This window comes from Rattus norvegicus, chromosome 13 (assembly GCF_021556685.1).
Source record: "Rattus norvegicus strain SHRSP/BbbUtx chromosome 13, alternate assembly SHRSP_T2T, whole genome shotgun sequence".
Classification (NCBI taxonomy): domain Eukaryota; kingdom Metazoa; phylum Chordata; class Mammalia; order Rodentia; family Muridae; genus Rattus; species Rattus norvegicus.
Window position 1 is genome coordinate 18628660 of NC_141546.1, and position 19625 is coordinate 18648284.

A 19625-nucleotide genomic window follows, 5' to 3' on the forward strand; every position below is an offset into this window, starting at 1 on the left:
CATGCCAACTCTACAGCTGACAATTCAGTAGATATCTTGGAAAACTTTGTTACAATGTATGGGTTTAGTTTTTATTTCCAAAAGGAAATCATAATTCCTAACATGAATTTACCATATACAATTCAACTAATTCAGTGTTATTGGAAATATTCATTATTTTGACCTTTTACTGTTGTAAACAATGGCCTCATTAAGTATTAACACCTTAGAAGTTGGCTTCAGGCATCATTATTTTAGAATTAGTGCTTTAGACAGCTTCCATGAAAAATGAAATACCACATTTGTAAGATGTTTGGTATTAAGGGTATATCATCTTTCAGAAATAATGCAAAAATTTGCATGTAAATCAAGACATATTATGTTTCCCTCTAGATCAGTGGTTCTAAATGCTATGACTCTTTAATAAAGTTATCATGCTATGCTGCACCCCAATCATAAAATTATTTGTATTGCTAATTCTTAACTTTAATGTTGCTACTATTATGCATTGTAGCACAAATATCTGATACGCAGGATCCTTGATATGTGTCTCCTGTGAAATACCATTCAAATTCAAAGGGGTCACAACCTGCAGGTTAAGAACCACTCCTCTATTGACTGGGTCTTTTGTCTTGTGGAATATTTGCAATTTCATGTGGTCCTATTTATTTATTTATTTTTTTTTTTTATTAACTTGAGTATTTCTTATATACATTTCAAGTGTTATTCCCTTTCCCGGTTTCCGGGCAAACATCCCCCTCCCCCCTCCCCTTCCTTATGGGTGTCCCCCTCCCAACCCTCCCCCCAATGCCGCCCTCCCCCCATAGTCTAGTTCACTGGGGGTTCAGTCTTAGCAGGACCCAGGGCTTCCCCTTCCACTGGTGCTCTTACTAGGATATTCATTGCTACCTATGGGGTCAGAGTCCAGGGTCAGTCCATGTATAGTATTTAGGTAGTGGCTTAGTCCCTGGAAGCTCTGGTTGCTTGACATTGTTGTACTTTTGGGGTCTCGAGCCCCTTCAAGCTCTTCCAGTTCTTTCTCTGATTCCTTCAACGGGGGACCTATTCTCAGTTCAGTGGTTTGCTGCTGGCATTCGCCTCTGTATTTGCTGTATTCTGGCTGTGTCTCTCAGGAGCGATCTACATCCGGCTCCTGTCAGTCTGCACTTCTTTGCTTCATCCATCTTGTCCAATTGGGTGGCTGTATATGTATGGGCCACCTGTGGGGCAGGTTCTGAATGGGTGTTCCTTCAGTCTCTGTTTTAATCTTTGCCTCTCCCTTCCCAGCCAAGGGTATTCTTTTTCCTCATTTAAAGAAGGAGTGAAGCATTCATATTTTGATCATCCGTCTTGAGTTTCGTTTGTTCTAGGGATCTAGGGTAATTCAAGCATTTGGGCTAATAGCCACTTATCAATGAGTGCATACCATGGATGTCTTTCTGTGATTGGGTTAGCTCACTCAGAATGATATTTTCCAGTTCCAACCATTTGCCTACGAATTTCATAAACTCGTTGTTTTTGAGAGCTGAGTAATACTCCATTGTGTAGATGTACCACATTTTCTGTATCCATTCCTCTGTTGAAGGGCATCTGGGTTCTTTCCATTTTCTGGCTATTATAAATAAGGCTGCGATGAACATAGTGGAGCACGTGTCTCTTTTATATGTTGAGGCATCTTTTGGGTATATGCCCAAGAGAGGTATAGCTGGATCCTCAGGCAGTTCAATGTCCAATTTTCTGAGGAACCTCCAGACTGATTTCCAGAATGGTTTTACCAGTATGCAATCCCACCAACAATGGAGGAGTGTTCCTCTTTCTCCACATCCTCGCCAGCATCTGCTGTCACCTGAGTTTTTGATCTTAGCCATTCTCACTGGTGTGAGGTGAAATCTCAGGGTTGTTTTGATTTGCATTTCCCTTATGACTAAAGATGTTGAACATTTCTTTAGGTGTTTCTCAGCCATTCGGCATTCCTCAGCTGTGAATTCTTTGTTTAGCTCTGAACCCCATTTTTTAATAGGGTTATTTGTTTCCCTGCGGTCTAACTTCTTGAGTTCTTTGTATATTTTGGATATAAGGCCTGTATCTGTTGTAGGATTGGTAAAGATCTTTTCCCAATCTGTTGGTTGCCGTTTTGTCCTAACCACAGTGTCCTTTGCCTTACAGAAGCTTTGCAGTTTTATGAGATCCCATTTGTCGATTCTTGATTTTAGAGCATAAGCCATTGGTGTTTTGTTCAGGAAATTTTTTCCAGTGCCCATGTGTTCCAGATGCTTCCCTAGTTTTTCTTCTATTAGTTTGCGTGTGTCTGGTTTGATGTGGAGGTCCTTGATCCACTTGGACTTAAGCTTTGTACAGGGTGATAAGGATGGATCGATCTGCAATCTTCTACATGTTGCCCTCCAGTTGAACCAGCACCATTTGCTGAAAATGCTCTTTTTTCCATTGGATGGTTTTGGCTCCTTTGTCAAAAATCAAGTGACCATAGGTGTGTGGGTTCATTTCTGAGTCTTCAATTCTGTTCCATTGGTCTATCTGTCTGTCTCTGTACCAATACCATGCAGTTTTATCACTATTGCTCTGTAATACGGCTTGAGTTCAGGGATAGTGATTCCCCCTGAAGTCCTTTTACTGTTGAGAATAGTTTTAGCTATCCTGGGTTTTTTGTTGCTCCAGATGAATTTGCAAATTGTTCTGTCTAACTCTTTGAAGAATTGGATTGGTATTTTGATGGGGATTGCATTGAATCTGTAGATTGCTTTTGGTAAAATGGCCATTTTTACTAAATTAATCCTGCCAATCCATGAGCATGGGAGATCTTTCCATCTTCTGAGGTCTTCTTCAATTTCTTTCCTCAGTGTCTTGAAGTTCTTATTGTACAGATCTTTTACTTGCTTGGTTAAAGTCACACCGAGGTACTTTATATCATTTGGGTCTATTATGAAGGGTGTCGTTTCCCTAATTTCTTTTTCGGCTTGTTTCTCTTTTGTATAGAGGAAGGCAACTGATTTATTTGAGTTAATTTTATACCCAGCCACTTTGCTGAAGTTGTTTATCAGCTTTAGTAGTTCTCTGGTGGAACTTTTGGGATCACTTAAATATACTATCATGTCATCTGCAAATAGTGATATTTTGACCTCTTCTTTTCCGGTCTGTGTCCCCTTGATCTCCTTTTGTTGTCTGATTGCTCTGGCTAGAACTTCAAAACTATATTGAATAAGTAGGGAGAGAGTGGGCAGCCTTGTCTAGTCCCTGATTTTAGTGGGATTGCTTCAAGTTTCTCTACATTTAGTTTAATGTTAGCAACTGGTTTGCTGTATATGGCTTTTACTATGTTTAGGTATGGGCCTTGAGTTCCTATTCTTTCCAGGACTTTTATCATGAAGGGGTGTTGAATTTTGTCAAATGCTTTCTCAGCATCTAATGAAATGATCATGTGGTTCTGTTCTTTCAGTTTGTTTATATAATGGATCACGTTGATGGTTTTCCGTATATTAAACCATCCCTGCATGCCTGGGATGAAGCCTACTTGATCATGGTGGATGATTGTTTTGATGTGCTCTTGAATTCGGTTTGCCAGAATTTTATTGAGTATTTTTGCATCGATTTTCATAAGGGAAATTGGTCTGAAGTTCTCTTTCTTTGTTGTGTCTTTGTGTGGTTTAGGTATAAGAGTAATTGTGGCTTCGTAGAAGGAATTCCGTAGTGCTCCATCTGTTTCAATTTTGTGGAATAGTTTGGATAATATTGGTATGAGGTCTTCTATGAAGGTTTGATAGAATTCTGCACTAAACCCGTCTGGACCTGGGCTCTTTTTGGTTGGGAGACCTTTAATGACTGCTTCTATTTCCTTAGGAGTTATGGGGTTGTTTAACTGGTTTATCTGTTCCTGATTTAACTTCGATACCTGGTATGTGTCTAGGAAATTGTCCATTTCCTGAAGATTTTCAATTTTTTTGAATATAGGCTTTTATAATAAGATCTGATGATTTTTTGAATTTCCTCTGAATCTGTAGTTATGTCTCCCTTTTCATTTCTGATTTTGTTAATTTGGACACACTCTCTGTGTCCTCTCATTAGTCTGGCTAAGGGTTTATCTGTCTTGTTGATTTTCTCAAAGAACCAACTTTTGGTTCTGTTGATTCTTTCTGTGGTCCTTTTTGTTTCTACTTGGTTGATTTCAGCTCTGAGTTTGATTATTTCCTGCCTTCTACTCCTCCTGGGTGTATTTGCTTCTTTTTGTTCTAGAGCTTTTAGGTGTGCTGTCAAGCTGCTGACATATGCTCTTTCCTGTTTCTTTCTGCAGACACTCAGCGCTATGAGTTTTCCTCTTAGCACAGCTTTCATTGTGTACCATAAGTTTGAGTATGTTGTATCTTCATTTTCATTAAATTCTAAAAAGTTTTTAACTTCTTTCTTTATTTCTTCCTGACCAGGTTATCATTGAGTAGAGCATTGTTCAATTTCCACGTATATGTGGGCATTCTTCCCTTATTGTTATTGAAGACCAGTTTTAGGCCGTGGTGGTCAGATAGCACACATGGGATTATTTCTATCTTTCTGTACCTGTTGAGGCCTGTTTTTTGACCAATTATATGGTCAATTTTGGAGAAAGTACCATGAGGAGCTGAGAAGAAGGTATATCCTTTTGCTTTAGGATAGAATGTTCTATAAATATCCGTTAAGTCCATTTGGCTCATGACTTCTCTTAGTCTGTCGACATCACTGTTTAATTTCTGTTTCCACGATCTGTCCATTGATGAGAGTGGTGTGTTGAAATCTCCCACTATTATTGTGTGAGGTGCAATGTGTGCTTTGAGCTTTAGTAAGGTTTCTTTTATGTATGTAGGTACCCTTGTATTTGGGGCATAGATATTTAGGATTGAGAGTTCATCTTGGTGGATTTTTCCTTTGATGAATATGAAGTGTCCTTCCTTATCTTTTTTGATGACTTTTAGTTGGAAATTGATTTTATTTGATATTAGAATGGCTACTCCAGCTTGCTTCTTCTGACCATTTGCTTGGAAAGTTGTTTTCCAGACTTTCACTCTGAGGTAGTGTCTGTCTTTGTCTCTGAGGTGTGTTTCCTGTAGGCAGCAGAATGCAGGGTCCTCGTTGTGTATCCAGTTTGTTAATCTATGTCTTTTTATTGGGGAGTTGAGGCCATTGATATTGAGAGATATTAAGGAATAGTGATTATTGCTTCCCGTTATATTCATATTTGGATGTGAGGTTATGTTTGTGTGCTTTTATTCTCTTTGTTTTGTTGCCAAGACGATTAGTTTCTTGCTTCTTCTAGGGTATAGCTTGCCTCCTTATGTTGGGCTTTACCATTTATTATCCTTTGTAGTGATGGATTTGTGGAAAGATATTGTGTAAATTTGGTTTTGTCATGGAATATCTTGGTTTCTCCATCAATGTTAATTGAGAGTTTTGCTGGATACAGTAACCTGGGCTGGCATTTGTGTTCTCTTAGGGTCTGTATAACATCAGTCCAGGATCTTCTGGCCTTCATAGTTTCTGGCGAGAAGTCTGGTGTGATTCTGATAGGTCTCCCTTTATATGTTACTTGACCTTTTTCCCTTACTGCTTTTAATATTCTTTCTTTATTTTGTGCGTTTGGTGTTTTGACAATTATGTGATGGGAGGTGTTTCTTTTCTGGTCCAATCTATTTGGAGTTCTGTAGGCTTCTTGTATGTCTATGGTTATCTCTTTTTTTAGGTTAGGGAAGTTTTCTTCTATGATTTTGTTGAAGATATTTACTGGTCCTTTGAGTTGGGAGTCTTCACTCTCTTCTATACCTATTATCCTTAGGTTTGATCTTCTCATTGAGTCCTGGATTTCCTGTATGTTTTGGACCAGTAGCTTTTTCCAGCTTTACATTATCTTTGACAGTTGAGTCAATGATTTCTATGGAATCTTCTGCTCCTGAGATCTCTCTTCCATCTCTTGTATTCTGTTGGTGAAGCTTGTATCTACAGCTCCTTGTCTCTTCTGTTGGTTTTCTATATCCAGGGTTGTTTCCATGTGTTCTTTCTTGATTGCTTCTATTTCCATTTTTAATTCCTTCAACTGTTTGATTGTGTTTTCCTGGAATTCTTTCAGGGATTTTTGTGCCTCCTCTCTATGGGCTTCTACTTGTTTATTTATGTTTTCCTGGAATTCTTTCAGGGATTTTTGTGTCTCCTCTCTATGGGCTTCTACTTGTTTATTTATGTTTTCCTGGAATTCTTTCAGGCATTTTTGCGATTCCTCTCTGTAGGCTTCTACTTGTTCTCTAAGGGAGTTCTTCACGTCTTTCTTGAAGTCCTCCAGCATCATGATCAAAAATGATTTTGGAACTAGATCTTGCTTTTCTGGTGTGTTTGGATATTCCATGTTGGTTTTGATGGGAGAATTGGGCTCCGATGGTGCCATGTAGTCTTGGTTTCTGTTGCTTGGGTTCCTGTGCTTGCCTCTCGCCATCAGATTATCTCTAGTGTTACTTTGTTCTGCTATTTCTGACAGTGGCTAGACTGTCCTATAAGCCTGTGTGTCAGGAGTGCTGTAGACCTGTTTTCCTCTCTTTCAGTCAGTTATGGGGACAGAGTGTTCTGCTTTCCGGCGTGTGGTTTTTCCTCTCTACAGGTCTTCAGCTGTTCCTGTGGGCCTGTGTCTTGAGTTCACCAGGCAGGTCACTTGCAGCAGAAAAGTTGGTCTTACCTGTGGTCCTGAGGATCAAGTTCGCTCATGGGGTGCTGCCCACGGGCTCTCTGCAGCGGCAGCAACCAGGAAGACCTGTGCCGCCCCTTCCGGGAGCTTCAGTGCACCAGGGTTCCAGATGGTCTTTTGCTTTTTCCTCTGGCGTCCGAGATGTGTGTGCAGAGAGCAGTCTCTTCTGGTTTCCCAGGCTTGTCTGCCTCTCTGAAGGTTCAGTTCTCCCTCCCACGGGATTTGGGTGCAGAGAACTGTTTATCCGGTCTGTTTCCTTCTGGTTCTGGTGGTGTCTCAGGCACAGGGGTCCTGCCGCTCCTGGGCCCTCCCCCACGGGAGCCCAGAGGCCTTATACAGTTTCCTCTTGGGCCAGGGATGTGGGCAGGGGTGAGCAGTGTTGGTGGTCTCTTCTGCTCTGCAGCCTCAGGAGTGCCCACCTGACCAGGCGGTTGGGTCTCTCTCTCACAGGGTCTGGGGGCAGAGAGTGGTCCTATTTATTAATTGTTGAACTTAGAGTTCTAGCTATTTGTATTTTGTTCAGAAGGTTGTCTCCCAATTTTGTAGCAGCAAAATGATTAAGGATATTCCAATTTTCTCTTCTATTAGATTTAGTGTATCCTGTTTTCTGTTGATGTCTTTGATTCACTTGAACTTGAGTTTCATGCAGGGTGATAAATATAGATCTAGTTGCATTCTTCTACATGCAACTTTTTTGTTTGACCAGTACCACTTGATGAAGATGCTTTCCTTTATGCATTATGTAATTTTTGGTTTTGTCAAATATCAAGTGTTCATAGGTCCCAGGGTTTAATTATGTGTCTTCAATTCAATTCCATTGATCAACAACTCTATACCAATACTATCCAGTATTAGTTAGTATTGTGAGTCACTCAACAACTGGAGTGTGGATTGTCCCATACTTGGTTGTCTGCCTGTTAATCCTATTCCCTTACCTGGGCTGTCTTATCTGGACTTAGTGGGAGAAGATGTATTTTGTCCTGCAATGATTTCATGTGCCAGGGTGGTTTTGTAAACCTGGGGGCCTCCAAATTCTCAGAGAAGAAGAGGAGGCTAATGGGATCTATGAGGGGGAACTGGGAGGATGGGGGTGGTGACTATGATGTGGATGTAAAAATGTATAAATAAACTAATGGGAGAAAAGAATGAACCACTGCTTTAAATCCTCTAACACTCAATAGGGGCAAATTGGGTTAGTTTATTCCGAATAAGTAACAATCATGAGGATCATGCCTAGCTTTCATGTGAAGAAAAAAAAAGTGTGTGTGTGTGTGTGTGTGTTGTGTGTGTATGTAAATATATATATATATATATATATATATATATATATATATATAAAGTATGTTTAATACACTGGATCAAATTTTAAAGGAACGCGGAATTGTCAGAAATGAAGATGCACAGGAACACTGAAAACTCTGTCTTTAAATGTAGGTTTTGGGGGAAGAGAGCTGAACTCCTAGAAGTGCAGACAATCCTGAGAGCCCAGGGAGCCCTCCACTTCTGGCCACTTCTTCTCAAATTCCCAGCCCAAGAGAAAACTGCATAGTGGCCTCTAGATACATGAATGTATTGGAAGTCAGCAGTAGGAACCTTCTAGTTTCTGCTTGTGCCAGGAATTGAACTAATCCAGTCTCACAGCTCCCTGCACCAAAATGCCATGGAGGAGAGAGCAGGACCCTCAGAAGTGCAGACAATCCTAGAACACAGAGGAGACAACTATGTTCAGTCCACATTCCTGACACAAGAAGAAACCACCTAGTGCCATCTGTTCCCTCTGGGCACTGGGACCTAGGAGTAGTCATGGGCAGAACCCTTCAGATTTCTGCCTGCACCAAGACCTGAAAGCCAGTTGCCAGGAGTGCCTACATACCTGAGAGCAGAGGTAAGACCAAATCTTCTGCACCAAACAATGCACCTGGAGGCTTCAGGTCACACAATTCTCAAGAGCAGCTCTCTATTCCCAGATTTGGCTGAAAGAAAACTGGTCTAAAGGGGTGCTGACAAGGAGGCCTACAGGAGAGTCAACCCACTGTCAGAGACAGCAAGAGAAGTTAACACCAGAGACATCCTGTTGGTGAGGGACAAGCACGGGAATCTAAGGAACAGAAAACAAGAATATTTGACATCCACAGAGTCTAGTTCTCAAACCAGAGAACAGTCTCAAAGCAGAGTCAGTTACCAAAGCAAATACTGGATATCCAAGTACACCAGAATAGCAAGATTTTGATTTAAAATTACATCTTATGATGATGATAGAGGATTTTAAGAAGGACAAAAATAACTCCCTTAAAGAAATACAGAACAACACAAGTAAAGAAGTACAAGTCCTTAATGATGAAACACAAATCCTTTAAAGAGTCACAGCGAAACACAAAGGAACAGGTGAAGTAATTGAAAAAAACCATCCAGGATGTAAAATTGAAAACCGAAACAATAACGAAAACACAGAGAAGGACAACTCTGGAGATAGAAAACATAGGAAAGAGATCAGGAGTCATAGATGCAAGAATCACCAGCAGAATACAATAGAAAGAAGAGAGAATCTAAGGGTCAGAAGATACCATAGAAAACATCCACACAACCATCAAAGATGATGTAAAACACAAAAAGCTCCTAGGTCAAAACATCCAGGAAATCCAGGACACAATGAGAAGATCAAACTTAAGGATAATATGTATAGAAGAGAGTAAGACTCCCAACTTAAAGGGTCAGTAAATATCTTCAACAAAATTATAGAACAAAACTACCTTAACCTTAAGAAAGAGATCTCCATAAACATACAAAAAGCCTACAAAACTCCAAATAGATTGGACCAGAAAAGAAATTCCTCCTGTCATATAATATTCAAAACCCCAAATGTACAAAGCAAAGAAAGAACATTAAAAACAGAAAGGGGAAAGGGTCAAGAAACAAATAAAGTTTGACTTATCAGAATTACACCAGATTTTTCACCAGATACTATAAAAACCAGAAGATCCTGGGCAGATGTCATACAGACAATAAGAGAACACAAATTCCAGCCCTGGCTACAATATCCAACAAAATTCTCAATTAGCATGCATGCAGAATCCAAGATATTCCATGACAAAACCAAATTTGCATAATATATTTCTATACATCCAGGCCTACAAAGGATAATAAATGTAAAACCCCAACACAAGGAGGGAAACTACACCACAGAAAAAGCATGAAAGTAGTGCATTCGCAATGAAACCAAAAGAAGGAGACACACAAACATAATTCCACATTTACCAACAAAAACAACAACAACAACAAAAACAACAACAGCAAAATAGGAAAAACAATCACTATCCCTTAACATCTCTTAACATCATTGGACTCATTTCACTAATAAAAAAATGACTAACAGACAGTATACTTAAAGAAAACCCAGGGTTTTGCTGCATACAGGAAACAAACCTCAGAGACAAAGACAGACACTACCTCAGAGTAAAAGGCTGAAAAACAACTTTCTAAGCAAATGGTCTGAAGAAAAAACCTGGAATACCCATTCAAATATCGAATAAATTCCACTTTTAAGAAAAGTTATCAAAAAGGATAAGGAAGGACACTTCCCATTCATCAAAAGACAAATCCAGTAAGTTTAACTCTCAATCCTAAATATCTATGCTCCAAATGCAATGGCACCTACATTCATAAAAGAAACCTTACTAAAGATCAAAGCACACATTGCAACTCACACGATAATAGTAGGAAATTTCAACACCCCACGCTCATCAATGGACAAATCATGGAAACTCAGATTAAGCAGAAACATAGAGAAGCTAACAGAAGTTATGAACTAAATGGACTTATAGAACATTTCATCCTAAAACAAAAGAATATAACTTCTTCTCAGCACCTCATGGTACCTTCTCCAAAATTGACCATATAATCGGTCACAAAACGGGCGTCATCAAACACAAGAAGACTGAAATAATCCCATTCATCCTATCAGATAAACGTGGACTAAGAATGGTCTTCAATAACAATAAAAACGGCAGAAAGTCCACATATACATGGAAGTTGAACAATGCTCTACTCAATGATAACATGGTCAAAGAAGAAAGAAAGAAAGAAATCAAAGACTTTTTAGAATTTAATGAAAATGAAGGCACAACATACTCAAATTATGGGACACAATGAGAGAAGTGCACAAGGAAACCTCATAGTTAAGAGTGCCTCCAAAAAGAAACAGGAGAAAGTGTATATTAGCAGCTTGACAGCACACCTAAAAGCTCTAGATTAAGAAGAAGGAAATACACCGAAGAGGAAAAGAAGACAGGAAATAATCAAACTCAGGGCTGAAATCAGCCAAGTAGAGACAAAAATGACTATACACAGGATCAACAAAACCAAGAACTGTTTTTTTAGGAAAATCAACAAGATAGACAAACCCTTAGCCAGATTAACCAGAGGGCACAGAGAGTGTATCCAAATTAACAAAATCAGAAATGAAAAGAGAAACCTAACAACAAAATCTGAGGAAAATCAAAAAATCATCAGATCCCACTACAGAGGCCTACCTTCAACAAAACTGGAAAATCTGGAGGAAATGGATAATTTTCTAGACAAATACAAGGTACCAAAGTTAAACTAGGATCAGATAAACCATCTATACAATCCCAAAACTCTTAAAGAAATAGAAACAGTTATTAAAATCTCCCAATCAAAAAGAGCACTGGATCAGAGTGTTTAGTGAAGAATTCTATTGGTCCTTCATAGAAGACCTCATAAGAATGCTGTCCAAACTATTCCACCAAATTAAAACAGACAGATTTCTACCCAATTCCTTCTAGGAGCCACAATTATGCTTATACCTAAACTACACAAAGACCCATAAAAGAAAGAGAACTTCAGACTAATTTCCCTTATGAATGTCAACACAAAAATATTCAATGAAATTGTTTCAAACTGAGTGCAAAAACATGTCACAATGATCATCCATCAAGACCAAGTAGAATTCATCCTAATGATGCAGGGATGATTCAATATACAGAAATCTGTTAACTTGATCCACTATATAAACAAATTCAAAGAGAAAGACCACATGATCATTTCATTAGATGCTGAGAAAGCATGAAACAATTCAACACCCCATCATGATAAAAATCCTGGAAAGTCAGTGATTCAAGGCCTATAACGAAACACAGAAAAAGCAACATATAGCAAGCCAGTAACAAACATTAAACTAAATGGAGAGAAACTTGAAGAAATCCCACTCAAATCAGGAACTACACAGGCTATCCATTTTTCCCCTTTTTATTCAATATTGTACTCAAAGTCCTAGAGAGGATTCAGGATACAAAAGTACATAAAAGGGATACAAATTGGAAAGGAAGAAGTCAAAATATCACATTTGCAGATCATATGATAATATATTTAAGTGTCCCCAAAATTTCCAGCGGAGAGCAAATAAACCAGATAAACAACTTGAGCAAAGTGGTTGGGTATAAAATTAACTCAAACAAATCAGATTCCTTCCTCTACATAAAGGATAAGCAGAATGAGAGATAAATTAGGAAAATGACACCCTTCACAATAGTCCCAAATAATATAAAATACCACAGTGTGACTCTGTGAAAGATCAGTGCAAGTGAAAGATCAGTATCACAAGAACTTCACGTTTCTTAAGAAAGAAATTGAAGAAGATCTCAGAAGATGGAAAGACCTCACATGCTCATAGATTTGCAGGATTAATATAGTAAAAATGGCCATTTTGCCAAAAGTAATCTATAGATTCCATGAGACCTCAATCAAAATTACAACTCAGTTCTTCATAGAGTTAGAAAGAGCAATTTGCAAATTCATTTGGAATAACAAAAAAACCAAAGAGAGTAAAAACTATCTTCAATAATAAAAGAACTTCTGGGGGAATCACCATCCTTAACCTGAAACAGTATTACAGAGCGATAGTGACAAAAACTGTGTGGTATTGGTACAGTGACAGGGAGGTAGATCAGTGGAATAGAATTGAAGACACAGAAATTTACCCACAAACATATGGTTTCTTGATCTTTGACAAGGGAGCTAAAACCATTCGATAGAAAGAAGATAGCATTTTCAGCTAATGGTACTGGTTCAATTGGAGTTCAGGATGTAGAAGAATGCACATCTAACCATACTTAATGCCCTCTACAAAGCTTAAGTCCAAATGGATCAAGGACCTCCACATCAAACCCAATACAGTTAAACTAATAGAAGAAAAAGTGGAGAAGAGCCTCCAACACATGGGCACTGGGGAAAATTTCCTGAACAAAACACATCTTATGCTCTAAGATCAAGAATAAACAAATGGGACCTCATAAAACTGCAAAGCTTCTGTAAGGAAAAGGACACTGTCATTAGGACAAAAACGACAACCAAAAGGTTGGGAAAAGATCTTTACCAATCCTACATCAGATAGAGGGCTAATATTCAAAATATTCAAAGAACTCAAGAAGTTAGTATCCAGAGAGCCAAATAACCCTATTAAAAATGGGGTACAGAGCTAAACAAAGAATTCTCAGCTGAGTAATATCAAATGGCTGAGAGGTATACCTCTCTTGGGCATATACCCAAAAGATGCCCCAACATATAAAAAGGACACGTGCTCCACTATGTTCATAGTAGCCTTATTTATAATAGCCAGAAGCTGGAAAGAACCCAGATGCCTTCAACAGAGGAATGGGTACAGAAAATGTGGTACATCTACACAATGGAATATTACTCAGCTATCAAAAACAATGCCTTTATGAAATTCATAGGCAAATGTTTGGAACTGGAAAATATCATCCTGAGTGAGGTAACCCAATCACAGAAAAACACACATGGTATGCACTCATTGATAAGTGGCTATTAGCCCAAATGCTTGAATTACCCTAGGTGCCTAGAACACATGAAACTCAAGATGGATGATCAAAATGTGAATGCTTCACTCCTTCTTTAAAAGGGGAACAACAATACCCTTGTCAGGGAATAGAGAGACAAAGATTAAAACAGAGACAAAAGGAACACCCATTCAGAGCCTGCCCCACATGTGGCCCATACATATACAGCCACCCAGTTAGACAAGATGGACAAAGCAAAGAAGTGCAGGCAGACAGGAGCCGGATGTAGATCGCTCCTGAGAGACACAGCCAGAATACAGCAAATACAGAGGCGAATGCCAGCAGCAAAGCATGAACTGAGAACAGGACCCCCGTTGAAGGAATCAGAGAAAGAACTGGAAGAGCTTGAAGGGGCTCGAGACCCCATATGAACAACAATGCCAAGCAACCAGAGCTTCCAGGGACAAAGCCACTACCTAAAGACTATTCATGGACTGACCCTGGACTCTGACCTCATAGGTAGCATTGAATATTCTTGTAAGATCACCAGTGTAAGGGGAAGCCCTGTGTCCTGCTAAGACTGAACCCCCAGTGAACGTGATTGTTGAGCGGAGGGCGGCAATTGGGGGAGGATGAGGAGGAGAACACCCATAAAGAAAGGGAGTGGAAGGGGTTAGGGGGATGTTGGCCCAGAAACCGGGAAAGGGAATAACACTTGAAATGTAAATAAGAAATACTCAAGTTAATAATAATAATAATAATAATAATAATAATAATAATAATAAAAAGAAATATTTAACATCCTTGGTCATCAGGGAAATGCAAATTCAAACAACCCTGATATTTCACCTCCCACAAGTCAGAATGGCTAGGATAAAAAATTCAGGTGACAACAGGTGCTGGCGAGGATGTGGAGAAAGAGGAACACTCCTCCATTGTTGATGGGATTGTAAACTGGTAAAACCACTCTGGAAATTAGTCTGGAGATTCCTCTAAATATTGGATATTGCACTACCAGAGCACCCAGCTCTACCTCTCATGGGCATATACCGAAAAGATGCTCCAACATAGAACAAAGGCACATCCTCTACTATGTTCATAGCAGCCTTATTTATAATAGCCAGAAGCTGGAATGAACTCAAATACTCTTCACCAGAGGAATGGATACTGATAATGTAGTACATCTACACAGTGGAGTACTACTCATATCAAAAACAATGACTTCATGAAATTCTTAGGCAAATGGATGGAAGTAGGAAATTTCATCCTGAGTGAGGTAACCAAACCACAGGGTATGCACTCACTGATATGTGGATATTATTCCAAAACCTTGAATTACCCATGATGCAGTCCACAGACCACAAGAAGCTGAAGAAGAAGGATGACCAAAGTGTGGACATTTCACTTCTCCTTAAATTGGGGAACAAAAATATTCATAGGAGAGGTTATGAAGGCAAACTTTAGAGCAGAGACTAAATGAATGGCTATTCAGAGCCTGCTCCACATGGCTACACAGTCCATGCATATAGAGCCCCCAAAACTAGATAAGATTGATGAAGCTAAGAAGTGTATGCTGACAGGAATCGGATATAGATGTCACCTTAGAGACACAGCCAGAGCATGTCAAACACATAGGTGAATGTTAGCAGAAAACCATTGAACTGAGAACAGGACCCTCGTTGGAGGAATTAGAGAAAGAATTGTAAGAGCTGAAGGGGAATCCTGGAGTTCAATGACCATCCAGATAGTCAAAAAACATATTAGAGAATCACTGAAAGATTTTGTCTCAAAAAAAAAAAAGTAGTAGTGTCTAAAGAAAATATCTGGTCTCAGCCTCTACCATTCACATATACACAAACATATTCAAAACACACACACACACACACACACACACACAGACACACACACACACACACACACACACACACACACACCACACCACACCACACCACACCACCAACAATAACAACAATCAAACATAGACATGGATTATGGTATTGTAAAGGAACAGAGCACGGAATTCATATATGAACAGTTGAAGGAAAAATCTTGTTCCTACACCTATACCTTAGTCATGTCCTCTGATGGTATGCATCTGTAATTGTAATGAGGGTAGATAGTCAGGCCTGTGATTACTGTGAACTTGTAAGACTTTGTGTACTGCCATCCTACTATGGCCTATGCCTATCCACGTGTTTGGTGAATCACAGTTCCCATCCTGAACTGTCATTAGCTTACTTTTAAATATGACTTTATGTGTTATGGAGATATATTTAAATTAGTATACAGATAAAACCAAAACAGGCCTAGAGTCATCTTGCACCTCAAATGTTCTTGCAAAATATTAAATGTTCATCACTAGGAAAAAAGTGGCAAAAGTATTACTTCATTAACATAGTATCCATGGCCAAGACCCAAAGCCTAGCTTGTCTGGGACAGCTGCCTATGAGAGAAGATAGTGTCACCAGGTGGAGAAACCTCTGGGTCTCCCCTCCAGGGAAAACAGATGTTGAGAGAGCTTGTTGCAAGATGGTGGATACCTGTCATCAGTGCTTGTCTGAGCAGATGGGACACAGCTGCCCTGGTAAAAGCACAGCTGGGATCCAGGTTTGGTATAGTGAGCTGGAACCACCCTGTGTTGGATTTTCTACACAGAGGCTCAGAGCTGGTTGCCTTTCCCTGGTCACTCAGAGCTAGACAGGCTTCTTTCTGTCTTTTTTTTCCAGAGAACTTTTCGTTGAATGCTCCAGGGGCCTCTGCCAAGTCCTATCTAGTGTTCCTCTAGAATTTGCTTCTTGTTTACCCCAGCTCTGCTTTTTTCAGCTGATACCTTACCTATAGTCTTGTCATACAGTCTTTTGCAGTGATCTTCACTAGTGAATAGGACTGGGGGGCACTGCCTCTAGGGTCATATTACCCTCTGAGTATGTATATCTCTGGCACAGTTATTCTCAAGTTGAAGGCACTCACTGATTCCTTTGTTTTACTGCAGTGATTCTTTCTCTGATTTTATTTTGTCAAACTCATTAAAATACATTTGTGGTTTTTTGTGTGTGATTGGAGCAGGAAGAAAGAAAAGTTGGGGAAGTAAGTTCATGTGCTTCTCTGTGAGGTTATGGGGCACTTGCTTAGGGGTGTTGAAGCACCTGAATATGCATATAAAGTCAGTGGACAACCTTTGGTTATTGGTCTTTAATTTTATGCATTGTCATGAGAGATTGCTTGAGACTTGCAGAGTTAGCTGGCCTAAATACTTTTACAGATTCTTCTGTCTATACCTCCCTATGATTATAGCCATTCTGGGATTATAAATGCTTGTGACACAGCCTCTAGTTTTTAGGAGGGTTTGTGGGATTGTCAAGCAAGGTATTCTGCCCCTGTAACTATGTCAGAGCCATCAAAATCATGGGTTTTATTTTTTTGTCTTGGTTGTTGCTGTTTGTTTGTTTGTTTGTTTGTTTGTTTGTTTGTTTTAGTGCTAATGTTCACATTCCCTCCACTAGATTTTGAGGAAATTGATTTGAGTAAAATACTCTCCAGAACCCTGTTTCAAAGGCTCTTGCTGGATGTTCTTTCTAGCCTGGCACATAAGGACTTGGTGACTGGTTTCTCTTTCCACCTGCTTTGATTGTCATTTTTGATCCATCTCTCTACCCATTGTCTTCTATTTTCTATGAACCATTTCTTTATTATCTGGACAAATAACTGTCTTCTCAAATTTTTGCTCAATTGGCTAATGTATTTTGATTGTATCCATTTTAATTACTCTTTTTTTGCTTTCTCCTCTCTTTCTTTTTCACTCTTCTGCTCCCCCCCACTCCTATTGATACCTCCTCCCAAACAAATTCCCTTTTCACTTTCATCAACTAGGCTTTTAATAACACAAGTGGTCCCATTAGTGTTGTTTCCGGGAGTGTGAATCAGGATTTACAGGTTCTGAAGTACCTTACTCGTGCCTTCACTATTCAAGGAAATGCCCTCTTTTCCAGCAACCATTAACTGCATAGAAGTCATGGTGACTTGAGGTGTCTTATGTTCTTCACACAGAGTGACAGGGCATGGGTAGGACAAATTTTATGGATGTCTTGTGTGGGTAATCATAGCTCCTATGAATTTAGAAGTGAAGCAGACATTCCATGCCCAGAATCAGGTGTCCACTCGATGGGTTGTTATTTCTCTTCCTCATTCACTTAAAATGAATGGATGGTATTTTAGCCCCTTGAACAGTTTTTTCTGCCTTTTGTCTGTGAATTATTTCAAAATACCAAGATATGCAATATTGATATGTGCACTTTCCTTACCCCAGGCTCTTTGGAACTTATGGTTCTATTCATCTGTGTTAGTTCACATCAGTGACTGGACACTTAAGGAGGACTATCAGCACATACAATTACAGTAGTAGTTTTAGTCCCTGGGGTCATGTTTAAGTAGAATCAGTGTTCCCATTTTGCAGGTGAGGAAACTGCCAGGAACACCACAAGGGGTTGCAGAAATTAACGTTAGACTGAGAATATCTGTGAGAGATTTCCCTGAGTATGGTAGTGCATATAGAAAGAACCATCCTCACAATTTTAAGCAGGACCATTCTCTGGGCTGGTGATCTGATCCTTGATGGAATACTGTAGAGAAATCGAAAGCACTATCTATTCATCCTTCTCTATCTCCTAATTGTGGATATGACATAAGCAGGTGCTTCAAGCTTCTGTTGCTTCAACTTTCCTGCCACTGCCACTACTGAATCTTTGAACTGCGAAATGAAATAAACTCATTATTAATTGAGTTAAATTTGTATTTCGTCACAGAAACAGGAAAAAAATTTAACAAAATAATCCTGTGTAATTAAATAAATAATTTCCCAGAGCCAGTGAAGCTCAGCAGTAGAAAGCTTAAAAAGAGTATATGACATTCTAGATTTGATAATTGGGGCAATTGTTTTAAATGAAAACTTGAACAAACTTCCAATAACAGCAGGATACAAATTTTAGATAAGTCAGAGTGACGTATGACTCCTCTGTCTGAGATTATAATTACTGGAATCATTTGAGGGGGTTTAACAGTTACTGTTTTTCAGCTTTTTCTTCCTCAACTATCCATCACCATACTAAGTAATATATAGCATTCCTTTGTTTGGCACAGATGTCCCACATATTTGGTTTGTTCCATTTGTTTCTAAGAAAAAACTATCAGAAATGTTTTAGGGAAAGAGACTAAGCTATAACGCAGAAGAGAGAAATCATCCTAATGAAACAGCCCTTTCTCTTTCTCTTGCAGGCAGTGGCTTGAATGATGGCCTCTGGCATTTTGTCAGCATCAATGCCAGAAGAAATCGTGTTACTCTCACACTGGATAATGATGCTGCATCCCTGCCTCCAGACATCTCCTGGCTACAGATCTATTCTGGAAATAGTTACTACTTTGGAGGTAAGTTTACTAGTTATTGAGACTTCATATAAAGAGCAAGGAAATTATTCCACCATGTGTTCTATCAATTAGACACCCCCCATAGCCATGCATGTATGCATGCAGGTGCATTCAAGCACTATACAGTAAGACATGAAAACCTCAGACAACTGTGGAAACACAAGCTATCTAAGACAGTTCTGAAGGCAGAAGGAACTAGGGCTATTAAACCTGAGTTATGTAACTCAACAAAATTGATTCCTGTAGCTATGCAAAGCTCCTTGGTCTCCCACTAAAAAGGAAACCTCAGATGAAAACATAGAGAAAAGGAGCTGAAAGGAAGAAAGTACCTGCAGGAGAGAAAATTTAAGTGGGTGGCACCACCATACTCAGCCATCTAGGTCACTCTACTGCCACTTTACCTTGTGAACCCCATCTCCCCTTTATCATGTCTTGAAGATCATTCTCACCTATGGAGGGTGACAGAGCAAAGTGGAGAGGAACTAGCAGCTCAAAGGGACAGGGGAGAAACCATTGCCATTTCGGAGTAGTTATTTTTTATATTATTTTCTGAAGCCATGCAACACTTGTAGTAATGCAGAGAAGAACAAACTAGGGATGACAAAACATATGGTGCATTTTTATAAATGCATCCATGTTGAGTATTTTAAAGATATCTTTTATTAAAAGAGATGATATCTACTTCTGTAGACAATAATCTG

The 19625-nt window shown here is 39.3% G+C and overlaps 1 protein-coding gene across 3 annotated transcripts in view; it reads left to right on the forward strand.

Annotated features, from left to right (window-relative positions):
* The window catches only part of Cntnap5b (contactin associated protein family member 5B), a 903684-nt gene that overhangs the window by 442635 nt on the left and 441424 nt on the right, over positions 1-19625 (forward strand). For all 3 annotated transcript variants that reach the window (XM_087580549.1, NM_001047873.2, XM_087580550.1), the window contains 1 exon segment: positions 18775-18924. In XM_087580549.1, coding sequence (XP_087436675.1) covers positions 18775-18924 — 150 coding nt within the window.